Below are 23,375 nucleotides of genomic sequence, written 5' to 3'. Positions count from 1 at the left end.
AGTTCCAGCAAAGACAGTCTTCTAGTATAAACACTCATGGGCACAGGCGACCGAAAGGGAGTAAACACAACTTTTTTTTGTTTAATACAGAAAGTGTATCATATTTGTTATGGTATTTGAGAAGTAACAGAAGCGGCGATTGTTTCTGAACTACTGAAAGCTAAATCGGTTTAATCAGGACCTCAGAAAGCGAGAAAGATATAAAAGGGCCTATCAAATATGTCCTCCTCCCAGTCATCTTCAAGGCGGCAGTGGTGTTGTTACCTTTGCGATTTGCCCAAGATGCCATGGGCTATGATCTGGGACTTTAGCGAGACTGTCTGCCGAGGCTGTGTGAATTATGAAGGGGCAGACCGTATTGAATTCCTCATAGAAACGGCCAGGCAGTTGAAAATAACTCATGTTATGCAGGATGACAGGTCCCCGGGTCCCCAGCCCACTAAACATGACCCAGGTGGGAGAGATGGACCTATGGAGGGTGGCAGGCCACCTCCTGAACGCTTTGAAAGGGGAAGAGGGGACTACGGAGCCCCAGCACGGCTCCCCAACGGTCTACACAGAATAGATGACGGGGGCCCACAACAAGACGTCAGTGGACAGAACCCTAACAACGCCAGAAGACCCATGGTGGGTACAGTTCCGCCCAATTTAATGACACAAGGCCTTGTGGGGTCTCCGCACGGGTTGCTAGCAACTGTGCCTGGTTTAAATGCCAGAGTCGGGGGAACCCCCCTCACCCTCTCTGCCCCCATGCTGAATGAGATCACCAAGAGGCAGCTGAGCATGGGCATGGGTGTGGCCTCCTTCCTGAGCCCGGAGTTTGAGAAGGAGCTGAGGGAGAAGCAGAGGAACGCAGAGGCTCTGGCAGAGCTGTCGGAGAGCGTACGGAACAGAGCAGACGACTGGGCCGGCCGACCAAAGGCTGTACGAGGGGCCCTGCTCACCCTCTCCGGCTGCACCCCCTTCAATGTGCGCTTCAAGAAGGACCACAGCCTGGTGGGGCGGATCTTTGCCTTCGACGCCAAGCTGACGCTGGACTTTGAGCTGAAGATCTTTGCGGAGTACCCGTGCGGCTCGGGGAACATGTTCTCCAGCCTGGCGGCGCTGGTCAAGCAGATGTTCCACGACAGCCAGAAAGACTCTGGGAACAAGATGATCAACTTGGGCCTGAAGTATGTAGAGTATGAGAAAAGGCATGGCGCGGGGGACTGGCGGCTGCTCTCTGAGCTGCTGAGTGATGCGGTACGGGCCTTTAAGGACACCCCCGGCCCTGACGTTCTCCCCCAGCCCTACCTGGACGCCAGCTGCTCCATGCTGCCCACAGCGCTGTGTCACATGGCCCGCTCTGCACCGCCAGTCCGCGGGCGGCGGAGGAAGGCTTCCCCGGAGCCCCAGGGTGGAGAAGTGGTGACCACAGAGGAGCAGCTACGGCAGTATTGGCCCATGGGGATGTACCCGGGCATGGCTATCCACCTAGCTGCCTCCTCCCTCCCCAGCGCTAGCCAGCCACCTCCTCACCAGGAGGGCTCGGCCTCCCACTCCCACAGCAGCGACCCCTCCCCCATCACAGCCCTGATGAGCGTGGCAGACAACGCAGGTGCAGCCGCCGGCCAGTCACCCAGAGAGGCCCCTAGTAGCAGCAGTAGTGGTGGTGGAGGCCTGGGCCACTCCTCCTTGGCAGTGAGACGGAGCAGCAGCCCCACGGCAGCCTGCCCTGCGGGGCAACAGCGGCGCCTGGCCTCCAGGAACGGGGAACCTGAGGGAGCCAGCAACTCTGCAGGGGGCACCACAGCAGCTCTCCCCCTGGCTGGGGCCTCGGACCAGGGAGCAGGGGACCCCTCCGGCTCCTCTGGTCCTCCTCTCTGCTGCACCATCTGCCATGAGCGCTTAGAGGACACTCACTTTGTCCAGTGCCCCTCGGTTGCGGCCCATAAGTTCTGCTTCCCTTGCACCAGAGACTTCATCCGGAGCCAGGGGGCAGGCAGCGAGGTGTTCTGCCCCAGTGGAGAGAGGTGTCCCCTGGTGGGCTCCAATGTGCCCTGGGCCTTCATGCAGGGAGAGATCGCTACCATCCTGTCTGGAGATGTCAAGGTGAAGAAGGAGCGCGACCCCTAAATCCTCTGGGACACCTGACTGTAAGATGCAATTTCACTACATCTTGGTTTCCTTTGAATTTGTTGTCTTGGAGTCAGTCTTTAGGCCAAAGTATTCTCTATGTAGCTAGGCCATAGGCTAATTTAGTGTTTGTGACATGCTTATACGTGTGTAATGTATCCTATGCTTTATGATACAGTATATTATATGATATGTGGTCAGCCTACTATTTATTAATCTGTTTGTTTATGTGATGTCTGTCTGGACAGAAGGCTGTTGATGCCTGAGTGGAGCTGCAGCCTGGAGCCTGCAGACAGATAACGACAATCTCAACAGGTTCTCCCCACCTCACAGCCAATCACCACGGCAATCCACCAGGTTCTCCCCACCTCACAGCCAATCACCACGGCAATCCACCAGGTTCTCCCCACCTCACAGCCAATCACCACGGCAATCCACCAGGTTCTCCCCACCTCACAGCCAATCACCACGGCAATCCACCAGGTTCTCCCCACCTCACAGCCAATCACCACGGCAATCCACCAGGTTCTCCCCACCTCACAGCCAATCACCACGGCAATCCACCAGGTTCTCCCCACCTCACAGCCAATCACCACGGCAATCCACCAGGTTCTCCCCACCTCACAGCCAATCACCACGGCAATCCACCAGGTTCTCCCCACCTCACAGCCAATCACCACGGCAATCCACCAGGTTCTCCCCACCTCACAGCCAATCACCACGGCAATCCACCAGGTTCTCCCCACCTCACAGCCAATCACCACGGCAATCCACCAGGTTCTCCCCACCTCACAGCCAATCACCACGGCAATCCACCAGGTTCTCCCCACCTCACAGCCAACCACCACGACAGTCCGCCAGATCTCACCACCTCAAAGCTAATCACCACGGCAATCTACCAGGTTCTCCCCACCTCGCAGCTAATCACCACGACAATCCACCAGGTTCTCCCCAACGCGCAGCCAATCATCATACACCTCCACCTCCATGGGGCGGGCCTTACAATACCACACCACTGTCTGGTTGGTTAGGGGGTGACCATACCCCCACCCCCAGCTCACATCTAGTACCTAATTCACCCCTTTGTCCCTCAAACATCAACTTATCTACATTAGTATTGGTCACTAGTATTAGTCACTGACTTTATAAACCAGTGGACCATGGTTGGGAAGTATGAACTTCATCTAGTCCCTGTTATAGGTGATTTGAGATCTTTCTAAAAGATATCTGAGTGGCAATGTGAAAGACTGATGACTTCACTAAATGCTACAGCAACGTACAGACTTGGACTGTTCCTCTTGTGACCTTTTTTTGTTTTGTTTTGCGTCACATTTGCGCTTTACATAAAACTGACTTTGACTGTCACCGACCTCAAACCAGCAGTTAATGTACACTACCAGTCAAAAGTTTGGACACACCTACTCATTCAAGGGTTTTTCTTTATTTTTACTATTTTTTACATTGTAGAATAATAGTGAAGACATCAAAAGTATGAAATAACACAAATGGAATCATGAAGTAACCAAAAAAGTGTTAAACAAATCAAAATATATTTTATATTTTAGATTCTTCAAATAGCCACCCTTTGCCTTAATGACAGCTTTGCACACTCTTGGCATTCTCTCAACCAGTATACAGAAGATAGCCCTATTTGGTAAAAGACCAAGTCCATATTATGGCAAGAACAGCTCAAATAAGCAAAGAGAAACGACAATCCATCATTACTTTAAGACATGAAGGTCAGTCAATACGGAACATTTCAAGAACTTTCAAAAACCATCAAGCACTATGATGAAACTGGCTCTCATGAGGACCGCCACAGGAATGGAAGACCCAGAGTTACCTCTGCTGCAGAGGATAAGTTCATTAGAGTTACCAGCCTCAGAAATTGCAGGCCAAATAAATGCTTCACAGAGTTCAAGTAACAGAAACAGCTCAACATCAACTGTTCAGAGGAGACTGTGAATCAGGCCTTCATGGTCGAATTGCTGCAAAGAAACCACTACTAAAGGACACCAATAAGAAGAAGAGACTTGGTTTGGCCAAGAAACACGAGCAATGGACATTAAACCTGTGGGAATTTGTCCTTTGGTCTGGAGTCCAAATTGGAGACGCGGTGTGGGTGAACGGATGATCTCCGCATGTGTGGTTCCCACCGTAAAGCATGGAGGAGGAGGTGTTATGGTGTGGGGGTGCTTTGCTGGTGACACTGTCTGTGATTTGTTTAGAATTCAAGGCACACTTAACCAGCATGGCTACCACAGCATTCTGCAGCGATACGCCATCCCATCTGGTTTGGGCTTAGTGGGACTATCACATGTTTTTCAACAGGACAATGACCCAACACACCTCCAGTGATGGAGTGCTGCATCAGATGACCTGGCCTCCACAATCCCCCGACCTCAACCCAGTTGAGATGGTTTGGGATGAGTCAGACCGCAGAGTGAAGGAAAAGCAGCCAACAAGTGCTCAGCATATGTGGGAACTCCTTCAAGACTGTTGGAAAAGCATTCCAGGTGAAGCTCGTTGAGAGAATGCCAAGAGTGTGCTAAGCTGTCATCAAGGCAAAGTGTGTCTATTTGAAGAATCTCAAATATAACATATATTTTGATTTGTTTAACACTTTTTTGGTTACTACATGATTCCATATGTGTTATTTCATCATTTTGATGTCTTCACTATTATTCTACAATGTAGAAAATAGTAAAACATAAAGAAAAACCCTTGAATGAGTAGGTGTGTCCAAACTTTTGACTGGTAGTGTATGTCACGCCATTGATTTATAAGACAGAAACTGACATGTCTTTCACAGTGCCCACCAAAGATGCTTTATCCAGCATGTATGAAATGGGATGGATACCTCTCTATTTTATACTGAATGTACAATGTAAGACCATCTCTCTCGATGGTAATAGATGTGCAATTTATAGTTTTGATACAATACAGCTTGTGGTGTGTACCACTGAGTAACCTATACACGTGCATAGAAACCAAAGATTCATGCTAAAGTAGACATACAGTGCCTATAGAAAGTTTACACCCCTCTGACATTTTTTATCGCATTTTGTTGCGTTACAAAGTAGGATTGTAATAGATGTAATTGTAATTTTTTTGCCATCGATCTACATAAAGATACTCTATAATGGCAAAGTGAAAAGAACATTCTAAAAATGTTAACAAATTAATACAAATTAAATAACAAAAATATAGTTGTTGTATAAGTATTCACCCCTTTTGTTTAGGTAAACTTAAATTGACAATTAAATCAATTACAATTAAATCAAATTTAATCTCACTTTGTAACGCAACAAAATGTGAAAAAAAGTTCAAGGGGGTGTAGACTTTCTATAGGCCCTGTATATTTCAATACTGTCATCTTATTCTTTTTGTGTTAAATGACTTTATTATTTCAATATGTGCCAGGGAAATAGTGGGTGAAATGGTTCTTGTTAGGATAGTTATATGTTATCTGTTAACTGAAGTTGTAGAGGGTGTAAAGATTGAACTAATATTGTGTACTTTAAGATGTTTAATTTAAAGGAATTTCTATATTGACTGAAATTCAAGTTGTTTCCCATGATCCACATGAAATTGTGATAAAAAAAAGTATATAATATCCCTATCGTATGCTCTGTTCTACGTATGAACTTAACTCTTTGAAATGTTTAAAAGATAATATATACATGTAAATCAAAATACTTCTCTGTCAGGTTTTCCTTAACCTTTTATGTTTGTCAGCAAAATTAATATATTAATTTAATTACCAATTTGCAAAGCTGGTGCCAATCAATACCTTACCATGTGCATGTGTTAATATGAAATTGAATGAGGACAATACATCAAGCCATTGCTGATCACATGAATGTATACTGTATAAACATGCATATTGTACACGAATAGCTGTATCTGGAAGTGTATGTAGTACTAAAAATAGGCCTAGGCCTATTACTTATCTAAAATAGGATACTGTAAGTCAAATGTAGCTCGTACAACAAAAAAGGAATTTCCAACAAAAGCACTGATATGTTCATGCAACTTTCCTCAAGTGCCTTTAATGGCATCCTCTGTCTGAAAGCACTTTGAAAAAATCCATATAAAAGTAGAAGTCTATGGACTTTTGTATTTGGCCCCTAAAATAGTAAGGATTGTTTTGGATTGTCTTGTGCCGACCTTTCTATCATTCTGGTCCTATATGGTCCTGTCTGCCATGGACTCCTGTTGAGTTGTTTTTGTAGTTGCTTATCCCAACACAGTTCAAGGTTAAAGCTTGTATTCCAACTGTATTTCTACATGTTTTCCCACACTAGCCTATTTCTGTCTTTTTTTTATTTTTATTTTTTTACATTTTCCTGGAATAGACACCTACTCTGAATGTCGGCTATAGGATTGGATGTCCCTTTTAATTGTTCATGCAACTTTCAGTTTCGTTTCATATAATTTGTTTTGTTCATTGGATGTAAATGTAACTTTTTATTTGTTATTTTTCATGAAGCGTCTACGTAATTGACCAAAAAATTGAAGCATACATACATAAAAATAATAATAATAATACTACCACGGTTATATGCTGTGTTGCAATGAAACGCTCAATGGTCATTGTCTTGCTATGTCCAGTAGATGGCGCACTTTAACCTGTGCAGAGCTTGACTTGAGAGATGTTGTGAACTATAGTCCACTGTTTTCTTGTAGCCTACCAGGAGGGCAGTTCATTTTCCAATTTTTTTTCTAGGCGGTTGTCTATATTGGAGGGAAATGGCAAAGTTACCGATTCATCAATTAGATGGCGTCGTATTTGACATTGGCCATAATTTCACTTAGATAATGTGTTCTGTTATGTGATGATCGAGACATTTGTTTCTCAATGTATTTTACTGTAGGCATACACTTCTTAAAACCCACAAAGGTTAGCCTAATTGTACAACGCCGATATTGTAGAGGGCGAATCTCAATCATAACTCCCCCCACTAGAAAGCATATTGAAATCTCTGGCTTCCTCTATTAGTGTCAACTCATTAAAGCTATTGTTAGCTAATTATTGGGGTGTTAATGAACGATCTACTGTCACATTGGCATTAGAAGCGGCCGACCTGCAGAAGGATGTAGGGATGTGTGTTGGGGGAATAGACAATTTAAAGGCAAAGTATTAATGAGGAAGTAGTTCTGTCTGCGCATTACGTTTCAGCGCGCGTAGCATGTTCCTCCAAAGCTCTCCATATTGTAGAATCATTGGACGGGTTATCTATGTCTATCGAAATAGCTGGCTTTCGATTCAATACAATAGAGCCTAGCAATGTGTATTTGGCCTTGGGAACAGTTCAATCAAATGTTGGCCCCTGCCTGAATGTAATTGTTCAAAGCAGTGCTAAAATGTGTTGCTTATAGCCTACTTGAATCATGTAGGTATATACTTGGTTAGGAAAGCATTGTTCTATAAAGCATAATTACTATCATTACAGACAGCCATGTGTTATCCCATTGAATGTGTTAATCGACCTGACAACGGTTTGCAAATAGGCGCAAATCGTTGGAAGTGTTAAGACCAATAGGCCAATTCGGGATCATGCTTTGCTATAGTCCTCATGGTATTACTGTGAAATCAAAAATATCACTAAATAAACGAATTAGGTTGTTTTGAAACTTTTTATTAATTATGTTGTTTTTCATACATTCAATTATTTTTTTAACCAAAGTGTCCCGGAGTAAGCTATTTCTGCGTATTGCGCTGAACGCGACGTCTCCTTCCTGCGTATTTCCTTAGCGCTTTTCTCAGTTAATCCTGTCGACCACCTATGCGCATCATTACAGCTCCATTCATTGGCAAGTAGGAAATGCATTGACATCCAGATTTTACTGTCTGCGCTTGACAACGAGGTGTGTATTCTGTATCAGGCCAAGGATAGACCTACATTACACATTGGATTAGGTCTACATTATTTATTGTTTTTCATTTTTTCATTTTTTCATTTTGCCAATATATTCATCACTTAATTTACCTTAAAATGTAAGCCTGTATTGCACACGTATAATTCAATGTTTCGTTCATGTGGCGTTCAATTGGACTAAAACTGTGCAGGTCTATAACGAGGAAGATTGTAGGCTATGGGAGTTGGGAACCAACGTGTTTCTGAGAAGTCAAGTTCCCAAGCCGTTAGCGCTCCAGAGAAGTGATAGTCGGGGGAATTAACACCTCTCACACTGGTCAGTCACATCAGGCTCCCCTATCAGACCTCCCACTGATGAGCTTAACCCGTGAGAAGGTTATACCCCTGACCACATCAAGACCTCATCAAGGCCTGCAATAATCCTTCTTCATTTCAGATCTTGACCTATTGAGCTGATATTTTCTTTGGTCAAGTGTTTTAAAATGAGAGCCAAATAAAGGTCTTTAATTTCCATTGAGTTACAGATTGATCATCAGTTTGACTGCGAATTGAAGTCAATCGGAAGACGACTCAGTTTGAAGCAATATTTTTTTTTAAAGAAGAAAAAAAGCAATATAAATTCATATTCTAATAATTGAAAGCCATAAATGAGTTTTGTGGTTATAATTGTGGTGTAAAATAAATGATGAAAATAGCCTACAATCAGTGGCATGTCTGCATCCAGAGACGGTTAAGCAGCAGTTTGTAGACAAGAAGTGGAGGATGCATGCTGCAATAGAGATGGATGTGTCTGTCCCGTGCCAATATACACCCTCACCAGGGGGCAAGAGAGGTCTTTTTACGATATTCAAATTGCCTTGGACAATATTCAAATTCGCTTATGGGGCGGGACCTTACCTGAGTTTTTAAGAAGGCACGTCCAACTTTTACTGTACTTGCCCATAGTACATTGACTCACTCACACGGACCGGGGCTTGCACGGGAGCATTCTGCGGACTTCATACGGATCTAGCGTTCCCCAAAGAGCAAGTCTGCTTTAGATAAATAACCTGTTACTCTTGATTATGAAACGATGGATGATTGATAAATCGACGAATAAATATTGACATTTCACTAAAGACCCACTCATAGCCCGAGGAAGATTTATTTTTATTTTTGTCAGTTCTTGTTTATTTTTTTTTTCTATTCTATCTAGTCAGCGGAACTCTTTCGTTATCTTGGATTTTAATTTGACCCCTTTTGCTGGAGTCCTGAATTTTGAGCAGAGACTCAAAGCTATTATACACTCAAACAAGGATTTGCAGTCTTTCATTCGCTCAAATATATTTTCTTACTATAAAAAGTTGAATTTGGGATGTTGAGCTCAGTGAAGATGGAGTCTCATGAACTGCCAGAGTGGAATGCCTTCTACAGCGAAGCCAGTGAGGTAAAAACACTTTTTATGTATAAGTTTACCATATGGGCTATGTGTGTGCGCATGCTGGATATATGTTTGTTTAAAGTCTATTCTAGAGTTTCTTAAAAGTAAGTTATTGAATCGAAAGATCAGTATTCTACTAACACAATGGCTTGATTTGGATGTTTCACTCCATAATTGTGGCTGCAACTTCTTATCTTTAATATAGTAATGTTAGAATTTTACAATTCAACATATAATTACACTGATGTGATATGATTTGGCTCAATTTGTCTATTGTGTGACCTGTTGAAATTGTGTATGTGATATTTAGAGGCCTGTTTACATAAAATCTATCTTTAAAAAAATTAATGAATTGCCTAGTCTGTTGATACTCACACTTATGGACTATTTAAATATGCAAATTATGTGAATGATAAAGCATCTCGGAAATTAAATTAGTAGTTAATTTGATTAACGTAGGCTACCTCCGAAAGTTTAAATAAGCTATACATTTCCCCCAAGAAATTCGTGACTAAATTAAAGGCAACTGAAATCCTGTCTTGAATCAATATTATACGCTCTCAAATAAATATTAGGCTACTTGGATGATTGTGTAGTTTACGGATCTGGGATCCTTTTTATAAACGTATTAATACACTGATAGCCTATGGTCAGATATTTTGGAAAGTTTCGTAAAAAAGTTAGTTTTATTTGCTTTGGTTTTGTAGCACTTAGTAGTGCCGAAGGAGAGCTACTAAATGAAAGGGAAGGAATCCATGACGCGCATGTTACGCATTTTCAAGTTTAACAATGCTATGTGAAATCCATGTCCCTTTAGCACCAATGGTATCATTGTCCATTGATGCTGTCCATTAGTACTGGCTTTTGGACACAAAAATAAATTACATTATTTATTGTCTAAACCTACAAATCTATATTTTTTGTTTTTAAATGACTAAATCAACTCTTTTCTGTTTTGTTTTCAGATGTATTCCTCTCCCAGTGCCATGAATTCAATGAGCTCAATGAGCACCATCAACAGCTACATCAACCTGAACCCAGCTGGTTCTCCAGCCACCATGAACATGGGCTATGGCAGCTCTGGGCTCAACAGTCAACTGGCCTCCATGGGCGTAGGGGCCAACCATATGAACCTGTCCCCAGTGACTTCATCCCTCAACCACAGCTCTCTCTCCCAGCTGGGCTCCCCAGCCCCTTCCCTGGGCTCCCTCTCCCACTACCAGAACATGGGCCAGCCCATGAGCCAGCTGAGCTACCCCTCTCCCACCTCCCTCAACCGGGCCAAGGAGGTGCCCAAGCCCTACCGCCGATCACTGACCCATGCCAAGCCGCCTTACTCCTACATCTCCCTCATCACCATGGCCATCCAGCAGTCCGGCAGCAAGATGCTCACCCTCAATGAGATTTACCAGTGGATCATGGACCTGTTCCCCTACTACCGCGAGAACCAGCAGCGCTGGCAGAACTCCATCCGCCACTCGCTGTCCTTCAACGACTGCTTCGTCAAGGTGGCCCGCTCGCCCGACAAGCCCGGCAAGGGCTCCTACTGGGCCCTGCACCCCAACTCAGGCAACATGTTTGAGAATGGCTGCTACCTGCGCCGCCAGAAGCGCTTCAAGATCGATCAAGAGAAGGCTGCGAAGAAGTCTGGCAAGTCCCAGGAGGGAGGCTCGGGGAAGGGGGGCCATGGAGATAGCCTGCTGGAGGAGCACAGCCCAGAGGGGGGCTCGGAGGGGGCTGACTCGGCCCACTCTGACAACTCCCACCCTGGTTCCTCCTCAGAGGAGCAGCAGCAGAGGAGCATGGTCCAGCTGGACTGCCCCCCACAGCCCCAGTCCCACATCCAGAGCACCCCGGTGGCAATCCCCTCCTCCGTGCCCTCCTCCATCTCCTCCTCCGCCCCTCTCCTCCACTCCCAGGTCATGGGAGGCAGCCCTCACCTCCACCCCAGCGCCATGCATAATCTGGACCTGCAGAGCGACCCTCTCAAGGCCATGGATCCCCACTACAACTTCAACCACCCCTTCTCCATCACCAACCTCATGTCCAACGAGCAGAAGATGGATCTGAAGACCTACCAGGACCAGGTGATGGCCTACAACGGTTACGTCTCTTCCTCTCCGATAGCAGCCAAGCAGATCTACGACAGCGCGGGACCCTCGGCCATGGACTCTGGGGCCTACTACCAAACCCTCTACAGCCGCTCGGTCCTCAATGCCTCCTAACATGGAGGCCCTCTGAACCACAGCCAAGTGGTGCTGACACAGACTTTTAGCAGCCTTGAAACCCCAAAATGTAAGATGGCTGCCATTGAAGGGCTACTCACAAGGGACCAAATAACATTTAGCAGTGCTGAATACACAGTTGATCAGCCAAACCCTGCAGTTACAGGAAGTAGAAGACAAAAGTAAAACCCAGTGCTGGATAGACACCCAATCATCAGGTCTTTAAACTGATCCATTCATACATTCACACAGAAGGCCTTCCCCTCCTTTGCCATTTTTTTGGTCTTTTTTTTTAGACTACTTCAAACTGGGTTTTGGTTTGTTAAACAGACAAGCAGGACTACTTGGGTTGTACACATTGTAAATAGATGGAGTGGGGGAGAGGACGTGCATTTATTTATGAAGGGAAGAAAATTAATATATCTTGTACAGTGCTGTATTGACAAGTTACAAAACAAATGTGACATGAAACAATTTGAGGGATTGTGGGAGTGAGAAAAGGTTCAAGTTACTGCTTCGAGCAGTTGTTACTGCATTACAGGGGATTCTTGTTGTATTTTACAACATGATGCTTCATTCCTATTTTTAATATGCTGTTTTAATCTCTTCAAATACATATCCATAAACACACATGTAGCTGCCATGGTTCATTTTCACAAGTGGTGGAAGACTGTTGTTTTTACTGATAAGAGAGACATTTCTTGTATTATTTTACCAGGTATCCATTTAAAGAAAAAATGAAGTCTGTTTAAAAAGGGATGAAACTGTGGTAAATATAATTTCAGCTTTGTTTGTCTGTTTTAAAACATGCTTTTTCTGAGGACCCTTTTATTATCAATGATGAGAGCCTGCTGTTCCACAGCTCTTCATGGCATAGGATATTTTGGAATTGCTTCACATTATATTACACACCATACCAAGGGTTAGGAGGGAGAGGAGCTATGGTATGTCAGTGACTAAGATAGGAGTTGAATGGAAATGCACTAAGAGGACCATTTACATACAGTACTTTGCACGAGAGTTCCCACCATTTTTGCACAGCTGGGGTGGCCCTGATAGTGTGTGTTACAACAATGCTATGTAATGACCTTTTTTACTGCAAATGGCAAACTAGAATTGGATCACTGTAACAATGTCAACGCAACATTGAGCTTTATGTTGCAACCCTCATCCTCAAAGTGCCTTTCAAGATGTTCTGATAATGGAGGACCAATAACTGAACGTTCACTGAAGGAAGACTTTTTGAAAGATAAACCATGAGTTTCAGGTCAGAAATACTGTTCTTATTTCTTGTATTTGAGTTTAAAAAATACTTGTTATTTAAGCTATGTTGCTTTTCAGACTTGGAAAAGTATGTTAATGTATATATTGTAAGGTTCTTGTTTATGGTTTGAATGTTGGGATTTGAATGATTCATGTTTTTCTTATTATAAAGCAAAACCTTGGGGAGAAACACGATTGTTGTCTGTTCCGTTGAAATAAATATATATGTGAAATTATCTATAAACTTGATGAAATGGGTGTATGTTATTTTACAAAATCCTTTAAAATAATTGAAAGACGTATCAAATACAAAAAAAAAATATCAAATACCTCTCATATAAAAGTCATTTACATGTTAATTTTGTTTATATTTACAATTGGATGGTAACACAGAGGCTCTGTGATGTAGGTCTTGCTGCAGGATGGACAGGTCCAGCTGAATTGTATAGGGTTGTTGAAACAGCTCCCTACCAAATGACCCTTGTATGTGACTTTTGGGTGGGTTAGACTAAACAGTGTCGAACTCACGCTGGCCCTCTGGCCCCAACATAAACTGGGCCAGGCTTCGAGACACTACTGTATTGTGATGGCCAGTGAATAATCTCACAACAGAGTGTTTCAATTGGGATTGGGTGCCTTCACATTTTAACAAAAAGTATAACTCTAGGCATTAAAAAAACTCTAATTGCAGTTTTGTTTTGTCATGCTGTTTCAGGATATCCTACTTTTACTGTAAATAATCGTAACTCATACACTCCCCTCCATATGGACAGTCAAGCAAACTTTCTAAATTTGGCTCTGTATTCCAGCGTTTTAGATTTGAGATAATATTTCGTATTAGGCGACAGTACAGAATGTCAGCTTTTATTTTAGGGTATTTTCATACATATCTGTTTTACTGGTTACACTTTAGTGTAAATTTTTTGGATTATGTTTTGCCCAATGAATAACATGGGAGTCAATTGGTAGAGATTCAAAATACTACTAACCCTTCAAGCTAGAAACACCAAAACAATTTCAGGAAGGTAGAAACACTTCATGCATTCATATTTATTAACTTAATTAAAATTATCTTTAAGATTTGCAACTTCAAAACGTCCAGTCAAGTGTAAATTATGTTGCTTCCATTCAGATTTTTGAAATTATTTATAATTGAGAAATTACAACCATTAAACATTTGCATAATTAACATGGGAGTCAAAGGCGACCCTAAGAGCTAGATATTCTAGAAACACAAAACCAACTTCTGATGGAAACACCATGATATGACTTAATTACTGTAAACATTAACATGCATTTGTATACATGGAAAGTATTTGACAATGATTACAGATCACAGCATATTAAAATGGCAGATAGCCTACTTATAATGTTACTGAATATAGGTAATGTACTGTAAGATAGAACACCAATCCAACTCAACAGAATAGACTATTCCGACTTACAATAAACCTAGACTTTCGATTATTTTAATTTGCATGAGTTTGCATATTAGAGTAAACGCTGTAACTTTGTAACTATTGAAGTTATAAAAATACAACTAATTTTAAAGTATTCAGGCTATCCTAACTTAGATTGTTACATATACTTCTATGTGACCTGTAATGCCACAGATTAAGCAAACACAAAAAGTTTATTCAGAAACTTTACTTTTTCTAGTTTGATAAAATGTTTCTTTCAAATGATTTTGTGTGACCAAAAGAAGAGATCTCTGCATCATATTAGACAGGAAACATTGTGTGGCTTTATTGAATGTAGCTGGCATAGGGACATGATCACAGGTCCAATGTGACAATAAATCCATTAAATGTTATGGTTGGACAACTTCCAGAAAGGATAGAATTGAGAATAAGATGATATATAGATCACAAGTGCAGCACAAATACATGTTTTGCTTAGAAACAACATTGCTTCAAGTGATCAGTTATTGTCTTTGTGATATAGCAGTTTAGTTCTCTAAAAAGTATCATTCAGTTTATGTATCAGTCAACTGAACTCATTGTCTGTGTTGTTCTTGGAGGGGTTATAACTGCATGTTATTCACTTTTTACAAGAAGGAGTCGTCCAGGGGGAGGAAAGCTTTATGTTGAGTTTCAGTAGAGACCAATAATATATACGCTGGACAGCCCTCCACAGCCTTCTTGCTCAACACTGCTCTGTGCAAAACCATTCTCCAGTATCACGTCGCAAGCTTTTGAAGCTGACCGTAGATCACGCACGCACGCACGCACGCACACACACACACACACACACACACACACACACACACACACACACACACACACACACACACACACACACACACACACACACACACACATACACACACACACACACACACACACACACACACACTCTGGTCTGAATCTTTTAATGGGAATCTATGGCCAATGGTTGTTCGTCACCTTCCACACAAAATGGTGCAGTTGGTTCGATAAGATAGGCCAGTATTTAGCTGATATGGTAGCCACAGCTACACAAAGGTGCATTGGGAACAAGGGACAGCGCCCTGCCCAGTTATGACTAACCTGCAACAAAATGTCACCCTCATATATTATCTGTGATTTGTTTTGTACTCTGTTGTGAACCATGATAACCCCATTCAAACACTTCTCAGATAGTTGAATGAACACAACACTATTGATGATCAGAATCGGTTCACTTTTGAGAATAGCATAATGAGACAAAAATGTTAGCTACAATTTGATAACTTTTTGGCAATTCAACCAACTACTACAGTCACGTCGCTAAAGTAAGATTAAATAGCAAGTCAACTATTTTGACTCAATCCAGTTTTACCCAGAGGGTATAGATTTGCATAGTATCTCAAAATGTCCTCCTCAAGAGAAACTCCACCGAAGTTTCTCCTGTTTAACGTTTCACCTGAGGCACAGGAACAGGTGATAGCAATTTATGCTCTTGTCAGGAGCACACAGGGGAAAAACATACTTTAACACTTTTGGATGTTCTGTACGCTGACAGAAAGAACAAGTGAATAATGGCTTCCGGCAAGCTGGTTGATTGTTAGGGAATATGGCTGGATATATGACACTGATAGGAAATATTTATTGTTCATCTAGACCATGTATCTAATGAACTATTATTTGCCCCCACCAGTTAAGTCAATGCTTAATGCACTTTGGATTTCCTGGCTTTGCAACCATCACTCATAATTTGGGAAGTTAAAAGCTGTCATAGCAGGCGGTTGATGTTGGATACTTATAACCTGGCTGTGTTTTTCTAGACATATGTACAGGTAACTGCCAAAATAAAGGAAACACCAACATAGAACGTCTTAATAGGTTGTTGTGCCAGAACAGCTTAAATGAAGCTTGGCATAGATTTTACAAGTGTCTGGAACTCTATTGGAGGGATGCGACACCATTCTTCCCAGAGAAATTCCATAATTTGGTGTTTTGTTGATGGTGGTGGAAGACACTTTCTGAGGCACCCCTCCAGAATCTCCCATAAGTGTTCAATTGGGTTGAGATCTGGTGACTGAGACGGCCATGGTATATGGTTTACATTGTTTTCATGCTCATCAAACCATTCAGTGACCACTCATTCCCTGTGGATGGGGGCATTATCATCCCATTGGGGCATAGCCATGGTAGCCAAAATTATGGCCTGTCCAGCATTTTGATACACAACCCTAAGCATGATGGGATGTTAATTGCTTAATTAAGCTAGGAACTACACCTGTGTAGAAGCACCTGCTTTCAATATACTTTGTTTCCCTCATTTACTCAATTGTTTCCTTTATTTTGGCTGTTACCTGTAGACGTGACAGATAAAACTAGAGGGAAGGGTGGCTCCTGGCTCATCCCTTTAAGATGTACTATGTAAATGAGAGCCGTATCCTGGATGCAACACTGTATCCTGTTGGATGATGTGTTGACATTTCCTAAGCAGGGAAAGAAAAGAAAGAAAAAGCTGAGGCTTACAGTTCAACCCTCAGGCTATTCTCTCATGTTGGATTGTTGGAGGATTTTGGGGGGGAATAATAAAAGACTTGTTGCTCAAGTGGGATGACTGCACTTTTAAATGTAGCTGCCCTTTGAAGCATATACTTCAGTTTAATCTCTTATATAATAATTACATTAGATATGAGACTACAAAAACATGGCTTGTTATATGTTTAATGTAGATAGTGTACATTAGGTATTGTGTTCATATCTTTATACACTCTTAGAAAAAAGGGTTCCAAAAGGGTTCTCCGGTTGTAGAACCCTCCGTGGACAGGGTTCTACATGGAACGCAAAAGGGTTCTACCTGGAACCAAAAAGGGTTCTTCAAAGGGTTCTCCTATGGGGACAGCCAAATAACCCTTTTAGGTTCTAGATAGCACGTGTAGTAACGGGACACAGATATAGATATTTTATTTTAGACTGTGCTTGTTGTCACCGACTACTTCATATCCTGTTCCAGCTCTCTCCAGCCTGCTGTATGTTGTGCTGTGTGGAGGAGGCCAGTCAGCGAGTGCACACGGGAGATACAGAAGCAGAGATAATACGCTGGACTTTGCTCTTTGGGTTGTGGGTGTTGTTAAAGTGGCTCCTGATAAAGCAGGACCAGGAGACGACGAGACAGGAAAGGGGACTGATTACATTTCCCTGGGAGAAAGAAAGAATGAAAGCCATTGGATTGATCAGGGCCTGAGTGTTGAGTCAACAGACGCAGAGAGAAAAGCTCCATGGCCAGCCCAGTGTCACAGTCACACCTCTGGCTTTAACTCGGCACGTAGGAACTTATGTCTGCTCTTATGTCTTGGCTGATGTCCAACTACCACATACTGTTGGTATGGCCTGTAATAGTTGCCCTCTGTACGTCTGATACAGTTTTTGTCGCTCACACGTCCATTAACCCTCATTTGCCTCTTGGTACTAACACTGCGACAGACGAGCTGACACATTTTGACGGGGACATTCAGTCAGAGGGAGGAATGCTTATTTCTTCCTTTCCAAAAACACGCCACTCTCCGAGTCCAAACAGAGCAGTGTCTCGCTGCAGGGTAAGAGAGACAGTATGTGACAGTGTGGCCGGTGATTTACGAGGCAGTGGACAGTGGCTGTCAGACCTGGCCGTGTTGTCTTAAGGTCTAGCCGGGGCTGACACGCTCTTCCTCTGCTCCCGCTGGGCCAGGGCCGGGGCTGGCCCCCTCCTCCACATGGACCCCAGATGGCGGCAGACATTCCAGAGGCGTTCATCACCCACCCTGCTGCCCCTGGGTGAAGCCACCACCACCACCTCCACCACCTCCACCACCACAATTAAGCTTCTGTCTCTGGAGGTCCTGGAGAGTAAGGACCTGAGCAGCCACAACACATGGCCCCTATACATAGCACAAGACATGGCCGTTTTGCAAGGGGTTTTATCATCCTTACAAAAATGATGGTTGGGTGGATTTGAATGGATGATAGACCACATCAGGGCATCTGCTCAAGTACTGACACTGATACATTCGGAGAATCTGAACGTGCTCAACTGTAGACAAGATAGGATCTAGCTAGGATCTCACAGGCTTTAGGCAAAATTTAATGATCTGATGAAATCTAGATGATGAAATCTAGAGATCCTCTTTCTGTTCTCCAAGCATGTTGCTGGAGATCACTGGTAGATAACGGATGTAGGTAACAACACTTCAGGAACCCAACAAGGACTTCTGGACTTTTGACACACCCAACCTACCCGACGTCTCCAAGCAGTTATTATCAGTACTTATGAGCCGTTTGCATCACAGGTGTGTGAGTGACATACACCCGCCCCTTTACCGTTACAGCATGTGACCTCATTACTCAGTCCAATCAGATAAGCTTTTCTCTGTCTTGTCCCATATCTGATACACACTCGTTTTCCTGACCCACTGACAGATATAGTAAAGGAATAGTATTGCTATTATAACAGACCTGGACTTTTGACCAGAGGGTTAAAGGTCGTCACACGGGTGTGAGAACTTGAGCCAGACACTTAAAGTGAATGACCTCAGTGTGTATTCAGCTGTACAACTGGATAATACTGTAGCTCTATCAGTTGTTCTGTGTGGTGACTATATTGCCCTGGAAATGGCAATCCTCCTGAATTGACTTATCATCAATAAAACTAGCTGTATTTACTCATCACAATCATCATCATTATGATCATCATTATCACTATCATCACTTACTTGGCAAAAGTCTAGCTAAAAACACTGACACATCATCTACCACCCTTGGTTATTACATGATCATAAACATCTCACTTGAGGTGACAGTTATGGCTATATAAGAATGTTAGACATGTCAAGACCTAAAGGGAGAATGATTCATCTAAATTGAGTCAGTCTGTAAAAAGCCTCTCCCTGTGTCTGTACATCTATAAGACCCTGTGGAGTCCCTGGTTGGAGTCCCTGGTTGGAGTCCCTGTTCGCCCCCAACCCCTGGGTCCTGGCTGAGTGAGAGGTCACAGTTTGGTGGAAGCAGCCCCTGTGGCCTGTGTCCCCGCCCTGTCACGAGCCTGTTACTGGGATTATTGTTTTCATGGCCCCGCAATCACAGGTCCCCCTCGTTTGCACCAATTAGCAACGACAGGAACCCAGCTGGGCCAGATTACCGGCATGCCGCCCACCTCTTGGGTTACCAGTGCGAGGGGCTAAAAACAACATGAGGGTGCGAGAGAGATGGGAGAGAGGGCTGCCAGCAACAATCACATCATTCACCGGAGGAGCACAGGACACCGTTCCCATGGAATACAGCATGCCTGTCACACTCTCTCAGACACACACTGAGTGTCGCAACTTCATACACATATGTCAATCATTCACACTCAATCTCATTGGACCTATGCAGGCACACTCCTTCTGAGTTTCTCTCTCCCTCTCTCTCTCTCTCTCGCTCTTTCTCTCTCTCGCAGGATACAGTTTTAACAGTAGAGCAGCAGTTTATGCTGGATACCACTACTGGTTTGAACACCATGTGTTTGTCACAGATGTGTCCACCACGCATCCCCTGCCCTGTCCCGTCCCGCACACCTCTCCCCCCAGTTGGTTTTCGTGCTGTCGGGCACCATAAACGGCAGCGGTCGGTAGAGGGGGAGGAAGAGGAGGATGGGGCCGCAAAGGGATGAATGAGACCTATGTCCACAGGCTCCTGAGTCGACGGCTCTCTCACAAACAGGACTTCACCAAAGCCCAGAACGTCTCACGCACCATAGACAAACTCAAGGTTTTCTCCACAGGACTGGTGGAACACGTCTATTCTCTCATAGTAATAGTAATATGCCACTTAGCAGACGCTTTTATCCAAAGCGACTTACAGTCATGCGTGCATACATTTTTTTTTGTGTATGGGTGTTCCCGGGGATCGAACCCACTACCCTGGTGTTACAAGCGCCGTGCTCTACCAGCTGAGCTATCAAGTGTCAGTGAGATTTGCTTAGAGCACCTGTTCCACACACCACAATTTCCAGGAGTACTGCTTAGTCCTGATTCCATAGCTGGGACACAATGTTCAGTACCATTCCGTTTCTGGAACTGCCATGATTATCTATATTGTGTTGTGTATGTCTTTTTCCTAAAATGGCATTTCTATCAAATAAGATTTACATTTCAATATGAAATGTACTGAACTTTGGCCAATTATCATTGAATTGGCTTGATCTAATATGGACATGGACTGGTACAGTGTTATAAACCTTACAGGGCCTTCTAAGTTAGTGGAAGAGAAGGGTCCCAGGCTCTCATTATATTGAGAAACCTTGGCTCCCAGTCCACCCTCCACATTCCCTCAGGCTCTGATATTTGCATTGTAACAGCTATGAAGTGCCTGAAAACATGTCCGCCATGTTGTCCATCTCAACAGACACTCAATGGAATGTTCTTTTCAAAGTGGAATGTCCAACTTCCCCCCCCCCCCTCTGTCAAAACAAACAGATTGAGAGCAGTTTTTTATTTAGATGGTACGAACACAAGGTGTGTGCTGCTCACTTTGCAGCAGGCATTTATAAACACCTCAAAAGGTATTTTTCTTGAAAGGTATCTGACATAACTAGTGCTGGTTCTCTCTCTGCATCCTCTCTCTTGCTCTGCGTTCCTGGCAGATAGGATCCTAACCGCTGCTGGGGGAACTTTCCTGGCTCCGTGGGACCCAGGACAATCAATCCTTTCATAGCGGGCAAAAAATTCGGCCCCTGGCTCCATCCTAGCAGTTAGGCCGCAGGGAGAAGTTCTCTAACTCTCACTTTCACTCTCTCAAGCCACCTTGATTTACAAAGCTACCTTTTTACAGGTTTATATTTAGAACAGCTTATTTTTCACCGCTGACCGTTTTTTTAGCTATTGGGGTTGTCGTGGAGTAGGATTTTTAAAAAAGAAGTCTCTAAATGGCTTGCTTCGTGCAAACCAATTTGGAAAAGGTTTGGAAGCATGAGGGGGCCAGGTGTGATGGTGCCCTGTGTGTTTCCCGTAAATGAGCTGTGTGCCTTATTCAAAGAGTTGCGGTAAACGCCAAATAAAGATTAGATCAACAAAGACGCTCAGATTCAGAGGGATTCGAGATGAGTGTAGGGATTCAGTATATCTGAGGACAACCTAGCCGTGCCACATTCAGACTGGAAACAGTAAACATAATCATTGATCATCAAAACATGCATCACTACTTCACATCCTCAATGAAAGACATAGGTAAGAAAGTGATTCTTGCTTCACATAGGTAGGACACACAGACCTATCACGTCAATGATAAGCAATGCTGGATTCACTTGGGAATAAACCACAGCATAAAATGAATTCCATGCAATATTGTTTATTCAACAAGAATAGCTATCTTTGCAATGTGGTCTCAGAGCATTTCATATTATTCTGTTAGAGGTTAATGTTAGGGTTAAGGTTAGGGTTAGGAGTTAGGTTAAATTATTAAGTTGAGGGTTAGGGGAAAGTTGAGCTAAAAGGGTTAAGGTTAGGGTTAGGGGAAGGGTTAGCTAACATGCTAAGTAGTTGCAAAGTAGCTAAAAAGTGGTAAGTAGTTGTAAAAGTTGCTAATTAGCTAAAATTGTCCATGATGTGATTTGAACACGCAACCTTTGGGTTGCTAGACGTTTGCATTATACAACCAACCACCCACATTTTGTTTTTGCCTTAAGTAACCTTCTGTCTTCTGTAACCACACCAAACGTAACATATCATACTAATTTGAGTGTCCTGGATTTACGTTTCCTAGGTTACGTCTAGTCTATGAGACCAGTCTGATCTTTGCGCTACGACCTTTTTGGTAGCTGTCATTCTCAACATTACAAATGACGTCTCAAACATCTGATCAAAACATTGAATCAAAGAGTTTGACATAGAAAAACAAATGTCAAACACAAAAAGCAGTCCTAGGGGCCAGTCTTTAGGTGAATGAGAATCCCTCTGTACACAGTAGAGGAGGCAGAAGGCCTGGGGCAGCTATAGTAGCTGGAGGCCTGGCTGCAGGCTGCAGGGACGGGTGGGTGATCCTGTTCTCAGGAGCTGTCTTGCATCCTGGTGTCACGTAAGCCTTTTTTTCTTCCAGGAACCTGCGAGGATTTTCACTGCTCTAACAATGTGTACTCATTCATGACTCACCGTCACTTATCCTTCACACAACCCACTGGCCTCTCTCTGTCTCTCTGTCTCTGTCTCTGTCTCTGTCTCTCTCTCTCTCTCTCTCTCTCTCTCTCTCTCTCTCTCTCTCTCTCTCTCTCTCTCTCTCTCTCTCTCTCTCTCTCTCTCTCTCTCTCTCTCTCTCTCTCTCTCTCTCTCTCTCTCTCTCTCTCTCTCTCTCTCGCTCTCTCTCTCTCTCTCTCGCTCGCTCTCATTCTACCACAGTAATGTGTGCTGTTAGAAAGACCTCTGTGTGCAGGCTTTTTTTCAAAGTCATCATTGTATCTCCTTATGAAGGTGTGCCCATGGTGTAACATAATCATACTGTCAAAATGAAACCCCAGATGATTATTTGATGTTACATGCATGAATCAAGTGATGCTGTTGTCCTCGTGTGTCTCTTTGGCTATACTCTGTCAATATGGGGGCCATTTTCATTGCTGTTTGAGGCTGGCTAGTGTTATTTGTTTCCTCTGTGTAAAGACTTTATTATGACCTGTCCTTCCATCTTGCACTTCTCCTTCCTGACACAGCGTTGGCCAAATGGTGGTGTCCACGTGTAAGGCAAAAAATTACAAAAATAGTTCTGGATTTTTACAAAGATTCAGTAGGTTTTATACTCACTGAGAATGATCTTCTGTTAATAGGTGAAGAGGAGAGTATTTTTCTGAATGGACTATGAGTGGCCACATCAGATTCAGGCCACTCCATCAGAAGAGGGCAATAATCAGGGGCAAAAATTGTGGTTTTGCACATGGCTGACGAAATCCTTCATGTCCGGCAGGGCAGGGCACACAGGCTGGTTCTGTTCTGCGTTTCTTTCAGGGGTCTTTTAATTCCACAGGCAGCCGGAGGAGACGGAATTAGTTATTCGG

The 23,375-nt window shown here is 43.4% G+C and overlaps 2 protein-coding genes across 2 annotated transcripts; both read left to right on the top strand.

Moving 5' to 3' along the window:
- Positions 1–139: 139 nt before the first annotated feature.
- LOC311102188 (interferon regulatory factor 2-binding protein 1-like) lies at positions 140–2,449 on the top strand. Its single transcript, XM_084143438.1, has 2 exons — positions 140–2,135; positions 2,364–2,449. Exon 1 carries the CDS (start codon positions 220–222, stop codon positions 2,113–2,115), a length of 1,896 nt encoding a protein of 631 aa, XP_083999564.1. The 5' UTR covers positions 140–219; the 3' UTR covers positions 2,116–2,135; positions 2,364–2,449.
- Positions 2,450–9,258: 6,809 nt separating this feature from the next.
- LOC311102195 (forkhead box protein A1-like) lies at positions 9,259–13,141 on the top strand. The gene is made up of 2 exons (XM_084143448.1): positions 9,259–9,423; positions 10,383–13,141. The coding sequence occupies exons 1-2, from the start codon at positions 9,352–9,354 to the stop codon at positions 11,640–11,642; spliced, it is 1,332 nt and encodes a 443-aa protein (XP_083999574.1). The 5' UTR covers positions 9,259–9,351; the 3' UTR covers positions 11,643–13,141.
- The last annotated feature ends 10,234 nt before the right edge of the window (positions 13,142–23,375 follow it).

Source organism: Coregonus lavaretus, assembly GCF_964263955.1.
Source record: "Coregonus lavaretus genome assembly, chromosome: 26".
NCBI classification, from domain to species: Eukaryota; Metazoa; Chordata; class Actinopteri; order Salmoniformes; family Salmonidae; genus Coregonus; species Coregonus lavaretus.
The sequence above is the reverse complement of the archived record's forward strand: the minus strand, read 5'-3'. Positions and strand labels throughout refer to the sequence as shown.

What these genes read in the sequence shown, in the direction of transcription:
- LOC311102188 (XM_084143438.1), top strand. Translation starts at nt 220, where the DNA reads ATGTCCTCCTCCCAGTCATCTTCAAGGCGGCAGTGGTGTTGTTACCTT.
- LOC311102195 (XM_084143448.1), top strand. Translation starts at nt 9,352, where the DNA reads ATGTTGAGCTCAGTGAAGATGGAGTCTCATGAACTGCCAGAGTGGAAT. An exon ending in TCTACAGCGAAGCCAGTGAG is followed by an intron (nt 9,424 to 10,382) that starts GTAAAAACACTT and finishes TTTTGTTTTCAG; the next exon opens with ATGTATTCCTCTCCCAGTGC.